This window comes from Simochromis diagramma, unplaced genomic scaffold (assembly GCF_900408965.1).
Source record: "Simochromis diagramma unplaced genomic scaffold, fSimDia1.1 OVJJ01000284.1, whole genome shotgun sequence".
In the NCBI taxonomy this organism is placed as follows: domain Eukaryota; kingdom Metazoa; phylum Chordata; class Actinopteri; order Cichliformes; family Cichlidae; genus Simochromis; species Simochromis diagramma.
In genome coordinates, this window is record NW_024386871.1 from 2127066 (window position 1) to 2145816 (window position 18751).

Consider the following 18751-nt stretch of genomic DNA (forward strand, 5'->3'; position numbering starts at 1 on the left):
AGGAAAGCACAATCTCAGAAACTCTGTCCTTGCATCCTATCCTCTGTTTCTTTCACTTCCTCAGCTTTTCTCCTGTTTTTCTTATTGACACAGCTACACGAAAGGTGATATTAGCTACAAGGCACAATCCCGCCCCCCGTTTGGCAAATCTGATCACGCCGCCATTTTCCTCATGCCAAAATACAAACAAAGGCTGAAACAGGAAGTTCCGGTTCAGAGGAAGGTCGCGCGCTGGACGGACCAATCGGTGGCCACGTTACAGGACGCACTCGATGACGCAGACTGGGGCATGTTCAGGAACAGCTCCGACGATGACGTCAACGTGTTTACGGAAGCGGTTGTGGGATTCATCGGGAAACTAGCGGATGATACCGTGGAGACAAAGACTATCACAACGTTTCCCAACCAGAAGCCGTGGGTGGATAAAACCATCCGCGACGCTCTGAGATCCCGCACCGCTGCCTACAACACGGGACTCATGACGGGGGACATGGACCCGTACAAAGCCGCGTCATATAACGTGCGGAGGGCGGTGAAAGAGGCGAAGCAGCGCTACGGGAGGAAACTAGAGTCACAACTCCAACAGAGTGACTCTAGGAGCCTGTGGCGGGGACTAAGGACAATAACGGACTATAAAGCACCAACAACCGGTATGACGAACGCGGCCGTGACTCTGGCAGACGAGCTGAACACTTTCTATGCTCGCTTCGAGGCTGCAGCTAAGGTCTCCAACAATGCTAGTGTTAGCGGCGCTAACGGCTGCAGACAGGAAGATGCTGCCAGCACCGGAAACGTGCTCGTCATCTCCGAGCATGAAGTAAGGAGAGCCTTCAAGAGAGTGAACACCAGGAAAGCAGCAGGACCAGACGGCATCCCAGGTCGTATCCTAAGAGACTGCGCATACCAGCTAGCTCCTGTGTTCACTGAGATATTCAACATCTCTCTATCTCAGTCGGTGATCCCCACATGCTTCAAAGAGTCCATCATTGTTCCTGTCCCGAAGAAACCCCACCCTGCTTCTCTCAATGACTATCGCCCTGTAGCCCTCACCTCAGTAGTGATGAAGTGCTTTGAACGCCTGGTCAGAGACTTCATCATTTCTTCACTACCAGACACACTGGACCCACTACAGTTCGCTTACCGTCCAAATCGTTCCACAGACGATGCCATCTCTCATCTCCTCCACACATCACTCACTCACTTGGACACTAGAAGGGGGAATTATGTTAAAATGCTCTTCATAGACTACAGCTCTGCATTTAACACCATAATTCCCTCCACACTCACCACCAAGCTGGAGCATCTGGGACTCAGCTCATCTATGTGTCAGTGGATCTCCAACTTCCTAACTGGCAGACCACAGGCAGTAAGGATGGGCGGACATGTCTCAGCCTCCACCACTCTCAGCACTGGAGCCCCCCAGGGGTGTGTTCTGAGCCCCCTGCTGTACTCTTTGTACACATATGACTGTGTGGCCACTACCAGCTCCACCACCATCATCAAGTTTGCTGACGACACCGTCGTGGTGGGCCTGATCTCTGATAACAACGAGACGGCCTACCTGAAGGAGATTAGGAATCTGGAGAACTGGTGCCAGAGGAACAACCTCCTTCTAAACGTCAGTAAGACAAAGGAGTTGATAGTGGACTTCAGCACAAAGCAGGAGAGGAACTACCAGACCCCCGTCATCAACGAGTGCCCAGTGGAGAGAGTGGACAGCTTCAAATACCTCGGAGTTCACATCACGCAGGACCTGTCATGGTCCTGTCACATCAACACCGTGGTGAAAAAGGCCCGTCAGCGTCTCTACCACCTCAGACGCTTGAGAGACTTCCAACTGCCCTCCAAGGTGCTCAGGAACTTTTACTCGTGCACCATAGAGAGCATCCTGGCGGGAAACATCTTAACCTGGTTCGGGAACAGCACCATGCAGGACAGACGAGCTCTACAGAGGGTTGTGCGGTCAGCTGAGCGCACCATCCGCTCCGAGCTCCCTGACCTGCACTCAATCTACAGCAGGCGGTGCTGGACCAAGGCCAGGAAGATCGTGAAGGACCTCAGCCATCCCAACAACGGACTGTTCTCTCTGCTGAGGTCAGGAAAGCGATTCCGCTCCCTGAAGACCAACACAGAGAGACTGAGGAGGAGCTTCTTCCCGCAGGCGATATGGTCTCTCAATCACACCACCACACAGTACTGACCCACACATACAGTTCTTACACACACACTGGACTTTCTGGACTTTGTTTTTGCACAACACTGGTCACTATATTCTTCATTTCCGGTTAATACTTGTACAGCTGCTGTTATTGTGTATATATTTTTATATTTAGATTTCTTCATACATTCTTATATAGTTCTATTGTGTTTTTGTTGTACAGTTATTTTATTTTCAACTTTAATTTATATATTTTATCTTATTCTCCCAGTTAAATTTACCCTTCATTCTAATTTGTGTTGTACAGTTATTTCATTTTTAACCTTAATTTATATTTTATTCCTTCCTAGTTAAATTTACCCTTTTTAATTTTTCATATTTATTTCCTATCTTATTCATAGCCTTTCCTTTTTTTTGGTTTTCTTTAGGTCACGAGCAGTTGTCCAAGCATTTCACTACATATCGTACTGTGTATGACTGTGTATGTGACAAATAAAATTTGAATTTTGAATTTATTTTTTTTTGAAATCATTTAAATGCATCCCGATAAATTTCACCTTTGATGTACTGTAAATTTCACTTTCTGTTTCCCAACAGGGAGTTCCTGGTCCAGGCCACTATCACATCAGAAGTCAGTTTGAGAAACCTGTTGAGCCTGGCGGCCTGCCGAAATTCTCTTCTACCTTCCTCTCAAAAACTGAGGTACAGTCCAGACAGGTCTGTGGTAACCCATGTTGGTTTCAGGATAATATGGTATATTTCAGTTTTATGTATTGGTTTTCGTGTTGCTGTTGCATTGATTTTATGTCAGTTCATTTATTTGTATCTTACTGGGCAGTATTGCAATAACTTTGTAATCCCTCAGTCTTGTCTTAGTGTTTCTTTAGTGTTCTCCTCCTGTCTTCTTACACTCACCTTTATGTTCTGCCCTTAGGATCTTCCATGTTAGGTCTGCCATGTTAGGTCTGCCATGGTTCCATGTTTGTTTGTTTTCATGCTCTGTGTCTCCTGCTCTCTCTCTCTATCTTATCCCAGTTATGTCTTGGGGTTTTGTCTCCCTTACCTGTTCCCATGTTCTTCTTGTGTTTCGTCCTTGTCTTCCTGCCTGTTGTGTTCTCTCGTGTTTGTTTATCCCTGTCCTAGTGTCAAGCTTGCGTGTCCTTGTCTGAGTCTTGCTGTGCATGCTACTTCCTGTTTTATTTTGTCAGTCCCTCATCTGATGTGCATGGTTTTTAGTTTTGCTTCCATTGTCTCGTTATGTGCAAATTTCTTCCTGCTGTGTTCCCATGTATTTCCACTTCTCTGATCATCCCACATTGTGTATATTGTCTCTGTTTTCCTTGGTCCTTTGTGAGAGCATCTGTTTACCTCCCATGTGTTTCTATGTTCCAAGTGTTCCAGGTTTCTAGTGTTTAATTTCCCAGTTTAGCTTTCTAGTTTAGTAATTTGTTTGGTTTTCTCACGTTTGTATTATTTTTTGTCTATCAGCCTAAATAAACTGCTTGCCTTCACTTAGCCCCTGTGTCCATGCAACTGCATTTGGGTCCTCTCCTCTGGTCTGCACGATCTGACAGATTTAGATTAAATGCAAGAATGCTTCTATAATTTCTCTACTTTTAATTTTATGTAAAAATAAATCATTATTATTAATATCTATTAATGAAACCTCTGTTTGTATCAGAGTTATAACCCCCAGTAGCTACTGTACTACAGTTAGGTATTTATGTAGTAGTTAGCTGTCTCCTAGCAACTGCAGCAAGTGTCTAGTTGACATGATATTGATTGTAAGATAGAATATGAATAAAGGGGTTGGTGACACACCTTTATATTTTATCATTTTCAAAGAGGAACTGTTACGGTCATTTTGCAAATCCATAAATTTATTCTTAGACTCCAAATCTTTATCTATTTTATACTGCGCCATAGTACAACCTCTCAGTTCATCCACTGTCTGAGACAACTCCCTCCTAATCTGAATTCTTTTCATGTAGTCAGTCCCATTATAAGCTATATATAGCACTAGACAGTACTACACCAGGTATAGTCCTAAAGTGTTTCTTCTTTTCTCAAACCAGTGGTCTCATAGCGCTGAGTCTGATGACAGGCTGAAATATATGATGGCTTGGACATAATCTACAGGAATCAAATATATTCAATTTACTGTACAATATCTCAAAGGAGATTGCTTTTTAATATGAAATACTTTCAGATCAGTTACAGATCCACAACACTGAGCCCTTCTTGGCTTGTTTAATTGATGTGCTGGGATTGGAGGGATTCTTCAGATAGGGGTGAAGATGAGTTTATTAAGAGGCTCAGAGGAGCGAAGATGAAGGACGTGAAAATGTGTAGTTTCACGTTTCAGGAATAGCTGTCTTCTCCTCCTCTGTGGCACTGGCCCACAGATCTACTCCTGTGAAATTCTCAGACTGATTTCATTATCGCTCTGACACACGTGATAGTGCATGTTCTCACACATAATTACGAATTCAGATTGTGTGTATATTAGGTGCAGATAGATTCAGATTCAAGTTGCTGCTGATATGCAAGCACAGTACAGATATACACACACATGCATAAACACATTCCAAAAACTACCTTTATTAGATCTAAAACATAAAAGTTTTACTGGTGAAAACGGCCAATGCTAGATTCTTGGATGTATTTTATGCATGTGTGTGCATGCATGGGTGTGTGTGTGTCACAGTTTGCTATGACCTAATTTCCTCGACCACATGCTGTGTTGGTGCGTCGACCCTGTGATGTCGTCACTGACACCCACCAAGAAGCGTGTGTGTGCGTGCGTGCATGTGTCACAAGTCATCTTCAGTGAAGTACTGAGAGCGACAGTTTTCTTAGATCTTCGTCTCACTGTGAGTCCAGTTCCATCTGACACTGTTATCCTGTGGAGGGATGGAAAGGAAACGAGGAAAGGAGGGAGGGGTGAAAGAAGCAAGAGAGGCAAGGATAAAAGAGGAACAGTTGGAATCTTCCAGTTCCCATCTCTCCTCCCTTTGACTTCCCAATTTTCCAATATCAAAGCATCAATCTGACACATTGTGAAAACATGGATTTTATTTGGTCTCACTCTTCCAGTCGTCCAGTCCCTTTATTTATTTACTCGTTGTCTGATCGCTTGTAAGACCTTTCTGTGTGCCATACTTAATGCGTTTCTGTATTTGTCCCCATGTTTTTTTTGGTTGTTTTTTTTCTGCTTCTCCCCATTCATACCCTCATTAAAAAAAAATACAAATACAACCTCATTTTTTGAATTTGATGGTAAATAATCACTAAGATGTGAAAATGAAAAGTTTTGGGACTCTGTACACAATAAACCAAAAGGTAGATGAAGAAAATATGTAAATTAAATTCATCCACCATCCTCTTCAAGGTCGTCTCTGCATACATACCTCTGGACGACTTCCCGTGATCCAACGTTTATGATAAGTATAATCAGTGGTTATGACACAGACAGCAAACAGCAGTCTTCAGCGAAGGAGTTCACAATCTTTAAGCCCTAAAGTGTCTCATGATATCAGGAATGCAGTCAGGAGATTGCCTGTCATTTTTCGACATTTATGAGGCTTTGCTCCATGAATTCATGTGAATTCAGATGTGTGACAACCTTGAAGGGTACAACAGCTAAATTTAAATCAGGTGCCTTTTATTGGTTGAGCCACAAAATTTTTTGATCACTCCTCATATAATCCACACATTTTAATAAAAATCACGGTCTGTGGATTGCGTGATTTTTTTTTTTTCTTTTTTTTTTTTAATTTATAGATGATAATGCTTGAATACGCATAGAGCCGTGAAGCTCTCACAAAATCCTAAAAGGAGCTTAGAAATGTTTCTGCAGCTAATGCTGTGCAGAGACAACCTGAGAACATAAAAAATGAATTTCATGTATGCATCAGTATGGAGTGTTTAAGAAGACATCGCGTTTGTCATCTGATATTTGAATACAAATGGAAAATGGTAGCTAAACTATGAAGATAACATTACAGGGAGTGCAGAATTATTAGGCAAGTTGTATTTTTGAGGGATAATTTTATTATTGAACAACAACCATGTTCTCAATGAACCCAAAAAACTCATTAATATCAAAGCTGAATGTTTTTGGAAGTAGTTTTTAGTTTGTTTTTAGTTTTAGCTATTTTAGGGGGATATCTGTGTGTGCAGGTGACTATTACTGTGCATAATTATTAGGCAACTTAACAAAAAACAAATATATACCCATTACAATTATTTATTTTTACCAGTGAAACCAATATAACATCTCCACATTCACAAATATACATTTCTGACATTCTAAAACAAAACAAAAACAAATCAGCGACCAATATAGCCACCTTTCTTTGCAAGGACACTCAAAAGCCTGCCATTCATGGATTCTATCAGTGTTTTGATCTGTTCGCCATCAACATTGTGTGCAGCAGCAACCACAGCCTCCCAGACACTGTTCAGAGATGTGTACTGTTTTCCCACCTTGTAAATCTCACATTTGATGATGGACCACAGGTTCTCAATGGGGTTCAGATCAGGTTAACAAGGAGGCCATGTCATTAGTTTTTCTTCTTTTATACCCTTTCCTGCCAGCCACGCTGTGGAGTACTTGGACGCGTGTGATGGAGCATTGTCCTGCATGAAAATCATGTTTTTCTTGAAGGATGCAGACTTCTTCCTGTACCACTGCTTGAAGAAGGTGTCTTCCAGAAACTGGCAGTAGGACTGGGAGTTGAGCTTGACTCCATCCTCAACCCGAAAAGGCCCCACAAGCTCATCTTTGATGATACCAGCCCAAACCAGTACTCCACCTCCACCTTGCTGGCATCTGAGTCGGACTGGAGCTCTCTGCCCTTTACCAATCCAGCCACGGGCCCATCCATCTGGCCCATCAGGACTCACTCTCATTTCATCAGTCCATAAAACCTTAGAAAAACCAGTCTTGAGATATTTCTTGGCCCAGTCTTGACGTTTCAGCTTGTGTGTCTTGTTCAGTGGTGGTCGTCTTTCAGCCTTTCTTACCTTGGCCATGTCTCTGAGTATTGCACACCTTGTGCTTTTGGGCACTCCAGTGATGTTGCAGCTCTGAAATATGGCCAAACTGGTGGCAAGTGGCATCTTGGCAGCTGCACGCTTGACTTTTCTCAGTTCATGGGCAGTTATTTTGCGCCTTGGTTTTTCCACACGCTTCTTGCGACCCTGTTGACTATTTTGAATGAAACGCTTGATTGTTCGATGATCACGCTTCAGAAGCTTTGCAATTTTGAGACTGCTGCATCCCTCTGCAAGATATCTCACTATTTTTGACTTTTCTGAGCCTGTCAAGTCCTTCTTTTGACCCATTTTGCCAAAGGAAAGGAAGTTGCCTAATAATTATGCACACCTGATATAGGGTGTTGATGTCATTAGACCACACCCCTTCTCATTACAGAGTTGCACATCATCTAATATGCTTAATTGGTAGTAGGCTTTCGAGCCTATACAGCTTGGAGTAAGACAACATGCATGAAGAGGATGAAGTGGACAAAATACTCATTTGCCTAATAATTCTGCACTCCCTGTATCTAGCAGATGCTATTGTTTGTGATCTAGATGTGATTTAGTACAAACCGTGATGTTCCTTACTCCCTTGCTGTTGATGTGGCCTAGAAACAAAGCCTTGAGTTTAATGTGCAGCACACTGATAGTATTTAAAGTTGTGTTCAGAAATTTACATACACTCATCATGGGCATGTATATCATGGTAATTTCTGCCTTTTACGGTAATGATTTCTTTTGAACTGTTGTTTTTCCTGTGTAATTGTACAGTATACATCTTTATTTATCTTACTCTGGCTGGATATTTGACCTCTCTTCTTGGTACAGTATTCTTAGGATTGAAAAACTTACCTTTACCCCATCAAACATTACTCTTGTCAGTGAGGCCAAATAGCTCAATCTGTCTCGTCTGATGATAAAACCGTCCTCCAATTGGCTCGTCCACGTGTGCAGCTGCAGCTTTCAGCTGAGGTTTTGATTTTTCTTTCTTTCTTCGTTGGCACCATCTTGGTCCACGGCAATCAAAAACTCACTTCACTGTGAACAGTGACACTGTTAATGACCAGTTAATGACCAACTTGAGCCTTATTGGTTTCTGAAATCTGCACCAATTTCTTTTTGTCTGTGGGTGACACACCTTGGGTCTTCTTCCAGACCCAAGGTGTGTCACCACTACAAATGGTGACACATTCGAACAACTTCTACTTGCATACAGTTGTTAGGACTAATGATCGTAGTTAAATCTACAGTTCTGCTTCTTAGATCTTCACTGATTTCCATTAACTTTTCCATTGCACTGAGTATTGGTCAGTCCAAGAGTGCTGTCGAACAAATCCTTTTTATGCTGTCAAAGACAAACTACCATTTGTAGTCAATCATGCTCACAAAGAGAAGTTAATAAGCCTCGGGCTTGTCAAGGTAAAATACAGCATCACTTGTGCACCCAATTCTTGTTCTTTAACCTCCTAAGACCTGAACTTCTCCACAGCATGCATTTTTAATTTCACTTTTTGGGCTGATTGGGACCTGATGAATGTAAAAACAAAGAATTACCAGATTTTTTTCTTTTAACCTAATTTTTGTTTCTAAGAAAAATGAGAGCCACATATAAGGACATTCATTTAAAATTTCGATACAACAGTAGCAGTATAATGTCCTCATAAGTGGATATCAGGCCCTTGTAGATTAAAATTGAGTATTTTGGTCTAAATAACCCAAAATGTGATGTCCACATATGTGGACGCCAGGTCCTAGGGGGTTAAAGTCAAGAAAGAATGTCTTTAATGCTATACAATTATTTCTGTTCAAAGAACTCATTAAAAGCCAATGATTACTATGACATTCATGCCCATGATGAGTATATGTAAACTTAGCACCGCAACTGTACATGAGTTTGCCAAAAGAATATTATTGAAAAAAAATGTAAATAAAAATCACTAGATCAAACTTTGCTTTCAGACTTTATCATTAAGAAATTTTTATCTCACTTTATTCATGTAAATTTGACTGTCTCTGCTGATTTACCGCAGAGTGCTGAGTCAAGCTCTAGCCTATTAGCAATTTACACGCTGGCAGCATGTGTGCTGAGTGTTTCTATTCTGAATTTGTGAAACAGCTCAGACTCAAAATAATCTCAGAATTTATCAGAAATTTTAGTTGTTCTCCTAGTTTTTGTCCTTTTTCTTCCGACCTACACAAACCCACATACACGTTACGTTCTTCAGACCTGATATTGAATGCTCAGTGGACTAACACACCATGTAAAAAACACTCACGTCACCCACCCTGTGTATGCGTAGACATTTTGGCTAAGGTTATACATCTTGGCCTTTTTGTGCCACCATAGGATTCACTTTTTGTAGTCCACCTCCTTTCTGCTTAGTATAAACTGACATTAACAGTGTAACTTATAGCTGTTTGTTGCCAAATGGCACCAGTGAGAGCTCTTGTACTTGGGCTATAGTCTCACTTCTCTCCGTGTCTTCATTTTTCACTTTAACAGTCGTTATAACATTCTGTCACTGAAATACTCAACAGTGCCAATGAACATTTTGGCTTTGAGTTTGAATTTCAAAAGAGTTGCTCTGGCATTTTTCATCATATGTGCTTAAAAATGGAACAACAGGAAGCAGAAAAAAAATCCAGCATCCATGTGAAGTGGTAACAAAGCTCAGCATGTCAGTTAAAGAGGGAAAATGTGCCTGTTAACAGGACTTTACTCAGAGCCAGTAAGCCAGAATCAGATTGACAGATGGTCACAAACCCCCGCTCTATAACTGCGTTTGAAAAAATAGTGTGGTTTGGCCCTGGGACAGCTCTTCTTGTCATTCTTGTTCTTCTCTTTTCAATCTCGAACCCAAAAAACTTCCCCACTGTGTCATTTTCTACTTTCGCTCAGTTTTTTTCTTCCATCTAAACATATTTTCTTCCTTTATTTTCCCTTCACGTTTTTTTATCTTAAAAAAAGCTCAATAATTCAGCTGTGCATTACTAACACAATTTTCATTACCCCACAACTAATTTTCCATAGGCTGCATCTTGTTTAAATGCAAACTGTAAATCAATAATTGGCATGCCTCCAAATACATTATATTTAAGACCATTCTGTAGTTGAACATCAGTCATTTGAGGAATTGGCTGTGGCTTGTGTGGGGGTAGGCATTGTTAATATAGCCTCGCTGCCATTTGAAGGTATCAGGTGATTTGTATTCCTCTGCTGAATGGTTCCGTTGTGAGTTAAACTGAAGCATAGTTCACCTTCAGTAATCTTGACTAAAAAGGCAACTTATCTGTTTTGGTTCTTTGGTTTCCTGTGTTGTTATAATAGACTATTAGAGAAACACCCTGGAAGTGAGGCTGCCATCAGCAAAATGTTCAAAGAACATTACATACCTGATTGTGTGAATCATTATCTTTGCATTGAAGATGCTGTTTCTCCATCTCATTTTCTATCCCGCCACTTAGTTCTCTCTGTATGCATTCTGCTCTCATTTTTTGTGTCATTGATTTCATTATCACTTTTGCTCTTTCTATTTTGCCTTTAGTGTTTTTTAGTTTTGTCAGAAGAGCTTTTCCACATGTAATTGGGATTTGAGATTTGAGGCAAAAAGGCAGGAAAGAACTATGGCTTTATGGATAGTGATTTGTGTTGTTGTCTGACTTTGTTACTGATTGAAATATCTCAATTAGTATTTGAATGAATTGTCATGAAATTTGTGTCCTTCTCATGATGAAATGCAATAACTTTACTTTCATTTATTACTCTGCTTATGCTATTGATATGTCATCTGCCCCACCTGTGTTTTTTATGTTAACCCTTTAAAGCCTGAACTATTAAATAATTGCCAGAAATTTATTTTTTAAATGAAGTGTTTATTGAATCTTCTGACGAATTTAAAAATAATTATTAAATATTAATTTGTATATATGAGTTTTAATTTGTATCTTACAGTATTTGCTACATCTGGAATTTTTAAAAATGTATTGTTCAGTTTATTTAGGTTTTAAGGGGAGAAACTTAATGATGCTGATGACTTAGGTTTATCAAATGTGATACAGTAGTCGTTTAAACCAATCAAACTAGTGCTTGCAGATTAGCATCTCAAAGCCCTGCTGTGCCCCAACAAAATATCTACTGTATGTTAACCCCAGTTCAATCATTACACGATTTCCCCAACTCTCTTGATTTTTTTCAGCTGTGTATGTTTGCTCATACTTCTGCCAAAAAACGTCTTTATTAGGAACAAAGACTGTTGATATAAAAACAAACCCATATCACCATGGGAACTTCCTCCACCACTGCTTTTCATCCCAAATGACCTGGACAGAGATGAGGGCCCAGCTGACTCTGGTAAAGTAAAGCTTTGACTGATTGAAGCGGAGTCTGTGGATATTTGCAGCTGGATTTGTTACTGTGTTCCAGATGGACACCGAGGAGATGAAACTGTGTTGGTCTCTATTTGATCGATAGAAGAGGGCTGTTAAACATTGAATTGTGAAATTTCAGTGTGTGCCGGATACTTGACTTAAGACGCCTCACTTTGTGTTTCTTCCTTCACTCGTTCATCTGTGTCATTCTCTTTATTCTCTTTCCATTAGAGGTTTGGCCCCGTGAATGAAGTGTCGCCCCCTGTTGGTACATATAATGACCCGCGCTGTGCCCTGGAGCTGCTGAAGAGGACCTCAGGAATAAAGAAAAGTCCATTTGGTGTCACTGCACCTCGCTTCTCTTCTAACCACAGAAAAGGCACCACACCAGGTCAGTATGTGTTTTTGTTGTGTGTGTGTATGTCTGTGTGTACTTGAATGCACAGGCAGTGATTTTCCTCTGACCGGTAGAATGTAGTTTAGCAGATATCTAGTAATCAATTGTTGCTCCAAACTGTGGGTTTCTTGCTTTGCACAGATTTTGAAACATAGATCTTTCTCTTAGTTAATAGCTGAGGCTTTTCAGTTAATATTCATAACATGTCAAACATGACTTGCACTTGATTGCTGCCTTTTAATGTTAGAGGACAGTATTTATTAGCCTTTGATGCTTTTTTAAACAAGCCATGTTCTCTGAAAGATCAGAGTTTAACCTGACATGGCCATTATACTCAATTTAACAAGTAATAATTAAGAATAAGTACTACTTTGCAGCTTGTGTTAACATTTTGAAAAGAAATGAAAGTGACGTGACTTGTGTGTCTGTGTGTGTGTGTGTGTGTGTGTGTGTGTGTGTGTGTGTGTGTGTGTGAGAGAGAGCACGCTGTGTTGTCCCATGAGTGAACCCTTATTTATAGAGGTATGATTAATTTCTGATGTCTGCTTGCATTAAGCCTTTGAAATACAACACAAGGAATAATAAAACTAGTGCCTCGTCTATTTCGGCATTGCTACCTATATTACTTTGAACAGCAGTCATTTATGTAAAAACAACCCTTAGACTTTACGAGCACACCAACATTAAATCTATTTCTGTATTTTCTTTTCCAAACATCTCTCTGCAGTTTGTGGAGCAGAACTGACAGATGTGATGCATCACATGATTGATTTTAAGAAGCTGCCTTAATTTTTTTATGGTTCTGATGATTCACTTTATACAGATAGTTTAGTTATATTTTATTGCTTTTTTTAAAAGTTTTTGGCAAAGTCTTAGTTTTATTTTAGCTTGAGCAGAAAATGCTAATGTTTTTCACTTGTGCTACCTTGAATATTTGAATATTGCTGCATTTTGTCATGTGTGTCTGTTAACAAATTCTGCATAACAAATATGTATTTTCTTAGGTTAAAGTGCAAAGGACCATTTGTTCGTTCTTCAGTTTTTTTTGAAATACATCTGTAAACACAACATATTGCAGAGGAGACAGATGTTAGAAAAGCAGTAAAATGCCTCCGTATGAAAGTTATTGTAGCACAGGTGTAGCACAGATGTCACTTCCCAGTCAGCACAACATGAATGCTACACACCCTGCCAAATGTGCCACTAAGCCAAAGTTACACCTCTGCAACATGTGTCTAATAGCTGTGCCTTAATGGCAAGATTTGCATCATCGTAGTTGTTTCAGATAAAACTAACAAGTGCTGGTTTTGAGGGAAAGTAGAACAACAACCAATTACGATGTAGTCCTGGACTGCTTTATTTAAGGTCAGGTGTGTAAAAATGCACAGTGAACACCTCTGTCTGTCCAGGTCCAGGTTCCTACAGTGTCTTTGAGCATGGCTTAGCCCGGGAAAGTTTTAAAAAGGCGTTTTTTTCTCAAACCAAGACGGGAGGCTTTGGCTCTTCTTCTCAACGCAGCTCCCTTTTCTACAAAAAGCAATCTGTCGAGACCCCGAGTCCAGCACAGTATGAGGTAGGACAGATTAGTAGTAAGTCATGAAGTTTTCACAGTGTTATTCATCACATCATTTAGAGATTAGTCCCAGATTCGTCAATATGTTTGTCAATATTTTTTGATTTAAAAAAATCTCCTAAAAAGTTTAAGCTTGATTAGAGTCTTGCATATACGTTGCATGTTCATATTGTCACGTGTATGGGCACATTAATGTCATTGTCATATGTTTTGCATATAGAAGGAAAAGAAGACAGAGGAGAGCTACAAACAGCAGCACACAGCGGCTTTTAAATCGGTCACAGAGCGTCTGGCTTCACCACTGCTGGCTAAAGTAAGTTTCTTTTTCTCTCCTCTTTCTCTGAGTTTGTCTCCCAGTTTCTCCCACAGTTGTTGTTGTTGTTGTTGTTGGACAATTTTCCATCCAGAGATCAAGTTTATGTTGCAAATCTTCTCAAACCTACTTAACAGAAGAGCCGAAATGAAGTAAAACAGTAGAGCGTGCCAAGGTTTTAGTTTCATAAATGGGCCATCACAGCAGTCCATTTTCTCAGATTGTCTTCTTTTCTTTTCCTTTTTCCTCCTAATGCTCATTTAAGCTGAAGAAAACAGGTCATATCTGTGATAATTATTTTCTTGCTCCTCTCCTCTGTGATGTCACTTTTCCTGTGAACATCCTCCTTTTGCTCTCTTCCACTTTGCTTAATACAAAATCTGTCATATATTTACATACCAAACTCTTTCCACTTCTCAGTGTTACTTTGATTATTTTTCAAAGCAGTTATTTATTTTATTTATGATCAAACTGTTTTGTGTGTGACTCAAAATTAGAACAAGAGGAAGCTATGCTTTTAGGCTTAATTGTATGATTCAATATTAAATACTTTGATGTTATTGTCTTCAAACTGTTGTTTTTCTAGATGCCATTATAAGGATATTATTCTTGAATTTAAAGATTTCTACAGCAACTGGTTATCTTAAAGTGTTTAATAATTCATCTCAACCCCAGAAATTTTGGTGTTTATGTTAACTTTTGCTTTCTTACTCTGCGGGTCCCGAGTTAAACCTTTCTCAGCTTTAAGGCAAACGATTAGAGCAGCTACGAATAAAACGCAGGACACTGTTAAGTGATATACCCTAACATACATTAGAGTTACCTAGGCAACTGGAAGCTGGAATCTAGGCTAGCAACAAACCACCAGCGACAGAGCAGTATGCGATCAGAAAACCTACTTGTTATTGGAAGGTGCTGGTAGGACAACTTGGAAAAAGTGTCCTGGAATTGGAAATTGGAAATTGGAAACAGATTTTGGCTTTGTCTTCAAAGTGAAAGTTGCGTTACACTTTTCAGAGTTTTACTGCTGCTCACTGAGTAGTTCATGAGCATTTGCAGACAAGTTGAGATCCTCCATGCACAGAAGCATTGCAGGTAACCATGGGAACCTTCCAGACTCCAAAACAATCACAAGGAAGGTTTTGGTGTAGGTTTGTGTATCTCATTCTCAGCATTTTTCTCTAGTTTTTCTCTGGTTTGGAGGGGGCCATGGACTGACCTTTATGCACAGGTAGTGTGCATAAAGGTACTGTCATCAAACCCCAGCAATGTATATTCACCAACCAGTTGGCAAATATATACATTTTTCCCTGGTAACTGATGGGTATGAGAGGTCGCTGGCCGGTTTCTAGGTCCGTGTAACAGGGTGGCATCATGATTTAATCTTTATTATCTTTAATTTTTCAGTGTCAAATGTTGGTTTATATTCTTTTGTTTTTAAAGTTGAGAGATCAGGACTTTTTTCATACTGGGTCCTCAGTGTGTAAATATTCACAGATGTGAAGTCCTGCAAGAGTGAATCAATTTACTGCTCAACACAAGATGATAACTACACAGCCAAAGGAAACTGCACACACACTGTAAATTGAAGGACTTATTTATTCCTGGGTGGTATATTTCATGCTTAAATCTAATATTACATTTGATAAAAAATTATAATAAATCCCACGTCTTTGCAGATTTTCATCTAAACAAACAGACAACTGGCAAAAAGTGACTGTTTCGAATGTGAAGCAGTATTTCTTTGCCCTGTATGAGACATGCCAATATTTACTTGCATATAAATAATGCAAATGTGAAATTGCTGGATGTGAGGGATTGAATTTTACTAACTCCTGCACTGAAAAATTGTGAACATGTGAATTTCTGCCTGACCTACAGTGAATATTAAAGATGCAGAATTTGTACTTTCAAGTACCCTTCTGGGTACCAGCTGCTGTTTACTCTGATTAACTCTGAAGGTTAGAAGCGTTATCTTCATCTTGAGGCAAAGGTCCCCAGAGCTGATTTTAACACTGCAAACTGGTGCTCTCTACAAAGACAATGTTTAAAGGGTAATTTTGCACTTGGCAACGTGGGCAAAGATCTGTAGGTACATACTGTAACTCTAGCATCACTGGATTCAGTTGATCTTGTGAGATTCATGTGCATCTCTCTCTGCATATCACTCTCACAGGATGTTTCAAAGAAAAAATCAATTTCTGGCAAGTAATCTTGAACATGCCTTGACATGTCCACTTGAACTTGTTTGCACTTCTCAGCAACTCTAATTAAATTGGTGCGATATCAGCAGTGTTATTATTTATAGACACTCAACAAACTACACAATATGGGTAAGTGTGTACATGCAGGCACTCAACAATTCTTTCTTATTTTAACTGTATGCTCCTTTATGACTTTTTTCTATTGTGTGTGTGTGTGTGTGTGTGTGTGTGTGTGTGTGTGTGCGCGACAGAGAGTGATGGCACAGTGATGTGACAGACTGACTGGCAGAGTGCGCAGCTTTTCCTCACAGTGTGAATGTGCCTGAATTTTTCAGTGTTTTTCAGGAGTGAGAATGAACTTATTTAGACTTCAAGATGCTGCTTTGTAATATTTCGGTTCAATCTGACTTCACACTCTGCTGTCGCAGATTTTTCATATTCGAAATCATGGCTGTGCACTTACTGTATGTACATCAAAGAAGCTGATTAAAAGCTTTCTGCCTATATACATATTCATTTACTATGTTTGTGTGTGTATATAGGTGACAAATGAAATTCCTACTTTTTGTTGTCAGTTTTAATGTGCTGCATTATTGTGATGTTTATTTATTATATCCCATTTGGTTACTATACTATATCAATAGTTAAAACTATAGGAAACTCAGACAGTTTAAGTCCCTTTGAAGTTAAATATTAAAAAATAATGATAATGATATTTCCCAAGTTAGATGACGTTGAAGTCCCAGTGGTTTTCCATCCCCTCTGCACAAACCAAAAATGCTTTACAGTCACTGGTCGTGACACATAACCTTAATGGATTTTGTTCTTGCTGTATGTTCAGAGAGGGATTTACACCGTGGACACCAGCTGGATGCCATTAACTACCTGTTAGGACATTAAACCAGCAGGACTCTGGGGACAAAGGAGCAGGGCTTAGGAACCGCGATATTGCATAAGTAGCTCAACTTTAGAAATTGACATGTGCGAGAAATGAAAATATTATCAAATGCGTCTCCATTTGCGACTTAGCATACTAATGTTACACATCGGCAATCTCCAGTGAAAAAATTCTCTTGCTCTGCCTTGTAGTGAGATCAGAGATCATTGTCATTTGGGCAAAAGATGTTAACTTAATTGTGTTTCATGGTGCTATGAGCTGCACAGCAGAAAAATAATGTCATAAAACTATCTGCGTAGTACAAAACATTATTTTTGCTGGCCTCATGAGTTGTACTGTGTGCCTGCCACTAAAATGCCATCAGGCAAAACAGGGCATTTGTTAAAGCTTTTATTCTCATTGTATTTTTTATGGCAGTTTGGCAAAAAATGCAGTAAGCACGCTGTATATATTTATACATTTTTACATTGTTTATGCATTCAGATAATGCAGATCTGTCAGATTTTATTGCATATCACAAATGAGCTCAAGTGAGAGTGTTGGGACTAATTAGAAAACTGCGAGCGATCCATCAAGAATTGTGGTGCTGATCACCTCTTTATTAGTCTCTACCTCATATATCTGTCTGCAGCGTTTGCTATTTTTCATGACAATGGCTCAGTTGAGTTTTCTGTCAAGCTGCAGTATATTGTGCTGATGGATGATCTGACTCACTTAGAATCCTTAGTTTGCTAAATTCCAATGCAGTAGAAAACTTGACAGCATACTACACAGAATCTGCATAATGTTCAGATTTTGACATTGTCATGTGCTAATAGTTTTTGATCAGGATTGGATGTCTGCAAGTTGAAATGATCAGCAGGAGGCTTTCATTACATGCTGGAGACATGAGCTGATTAAATATTTAACAACGGCTTTAACTTGGTTCAGTTCCCAGTCGCAGTACCTCCAGCTTGGTTGTGTGTTCACGCAAACATAATTGGTCATGTTTGCAGGTGGGAGGCTGTTGAAGTCGAGGTGAAAAGAAGCAGCTGGTGGCACATGTCTCAGAGGTAGCACATGCCCGTCTGCATCTCTCCTCAGGCAAACAGCATTAACAGAGACGAGCACTGCAGTGCAGAGGATTTTGTACATTCCAAATTGGGCTAGGGGAAAAACACAAACAAAAAATCAAAACATCATTCTCAAAATAGCAGAAAAAAACAGCTTTCATTTACAATATCGCCACTCTGTTTTCCTCGCTTACATCTGTCTGTGGTTTTGTTTATAGGGGAATAGCACCTTCAAATTGTCCGTGGTGGGGACGATCTGAGGCTAAGTGTAGTTGCTGCACACAGAGCCCCCTTTATGACCAGTTAATGAAAAATCACCTGGGGACATCTTAGCTGTAACAGTTAGCCACATGCTGTGCTTCAGCCAAGGCTGTATCCCTGGTAACGGTCCCCCACTGGGATGGATATTAAAAGAGTCTAATCAGAAAGCAATCACAAACATGAGAAGGCAAAAAAGCAGGAAAAAAGAATAAAGGCAAAAAGTGTGTCTTTATTATCTCTTTTATGTGTGGGAGTTTATGTCTTCTGTACTTTGACTTAAAAGCTTCAATTAGTATTAAAGGTCAACATTTTGCTGGAGAATTTATTCACATTTCATGGCTTTTGAAATCAGAAATATAAAAGATACACCATGTCAGTTGAAATGATAGAAGCTGCTTTTGTGCAGTGCGTTAAACAAACATCCAGGAGACCTGTCATCTAACTTGTCTTTGCTATTACTGTGTGACTTTTATTTTTCTGATCA

General features: G+C 39.8%; 1 protein-coding gene across 6 annotated transcripts in view; it reads left to right on the forward strand.

Moving 5' to 3' along the window:
* Window positions 1-18751, forward strand: part of stpg2 (sperm-tail PG-rich repeat containing 2) — a 69222-nt gene that overhangs the window by 12866 nt on the left and 37605 nt on the right. For all 6 annotated transcript variants that reach the window (XM_040031614.1, XM_040031615.1, XM_040031616.1 and 3 more), the window contains 4 exons: window positions 2756-2860; window positions 11801-11960; window positions 13376-13539; window positions 13760-13852. In XM_040031614.1, the coding sequence (XP_039887548.1) occupies window positions 2756-2860; window positions 11801-11960; window positions 13376-13539; window positions 13760-13852 (522 nt within the window). The remainder of the gene's footprint in view (window positions 1-2755; window positions 2861-11800; window positions 11961-13375; window positions 13540-13759; window positions 13853-18751) is intronic.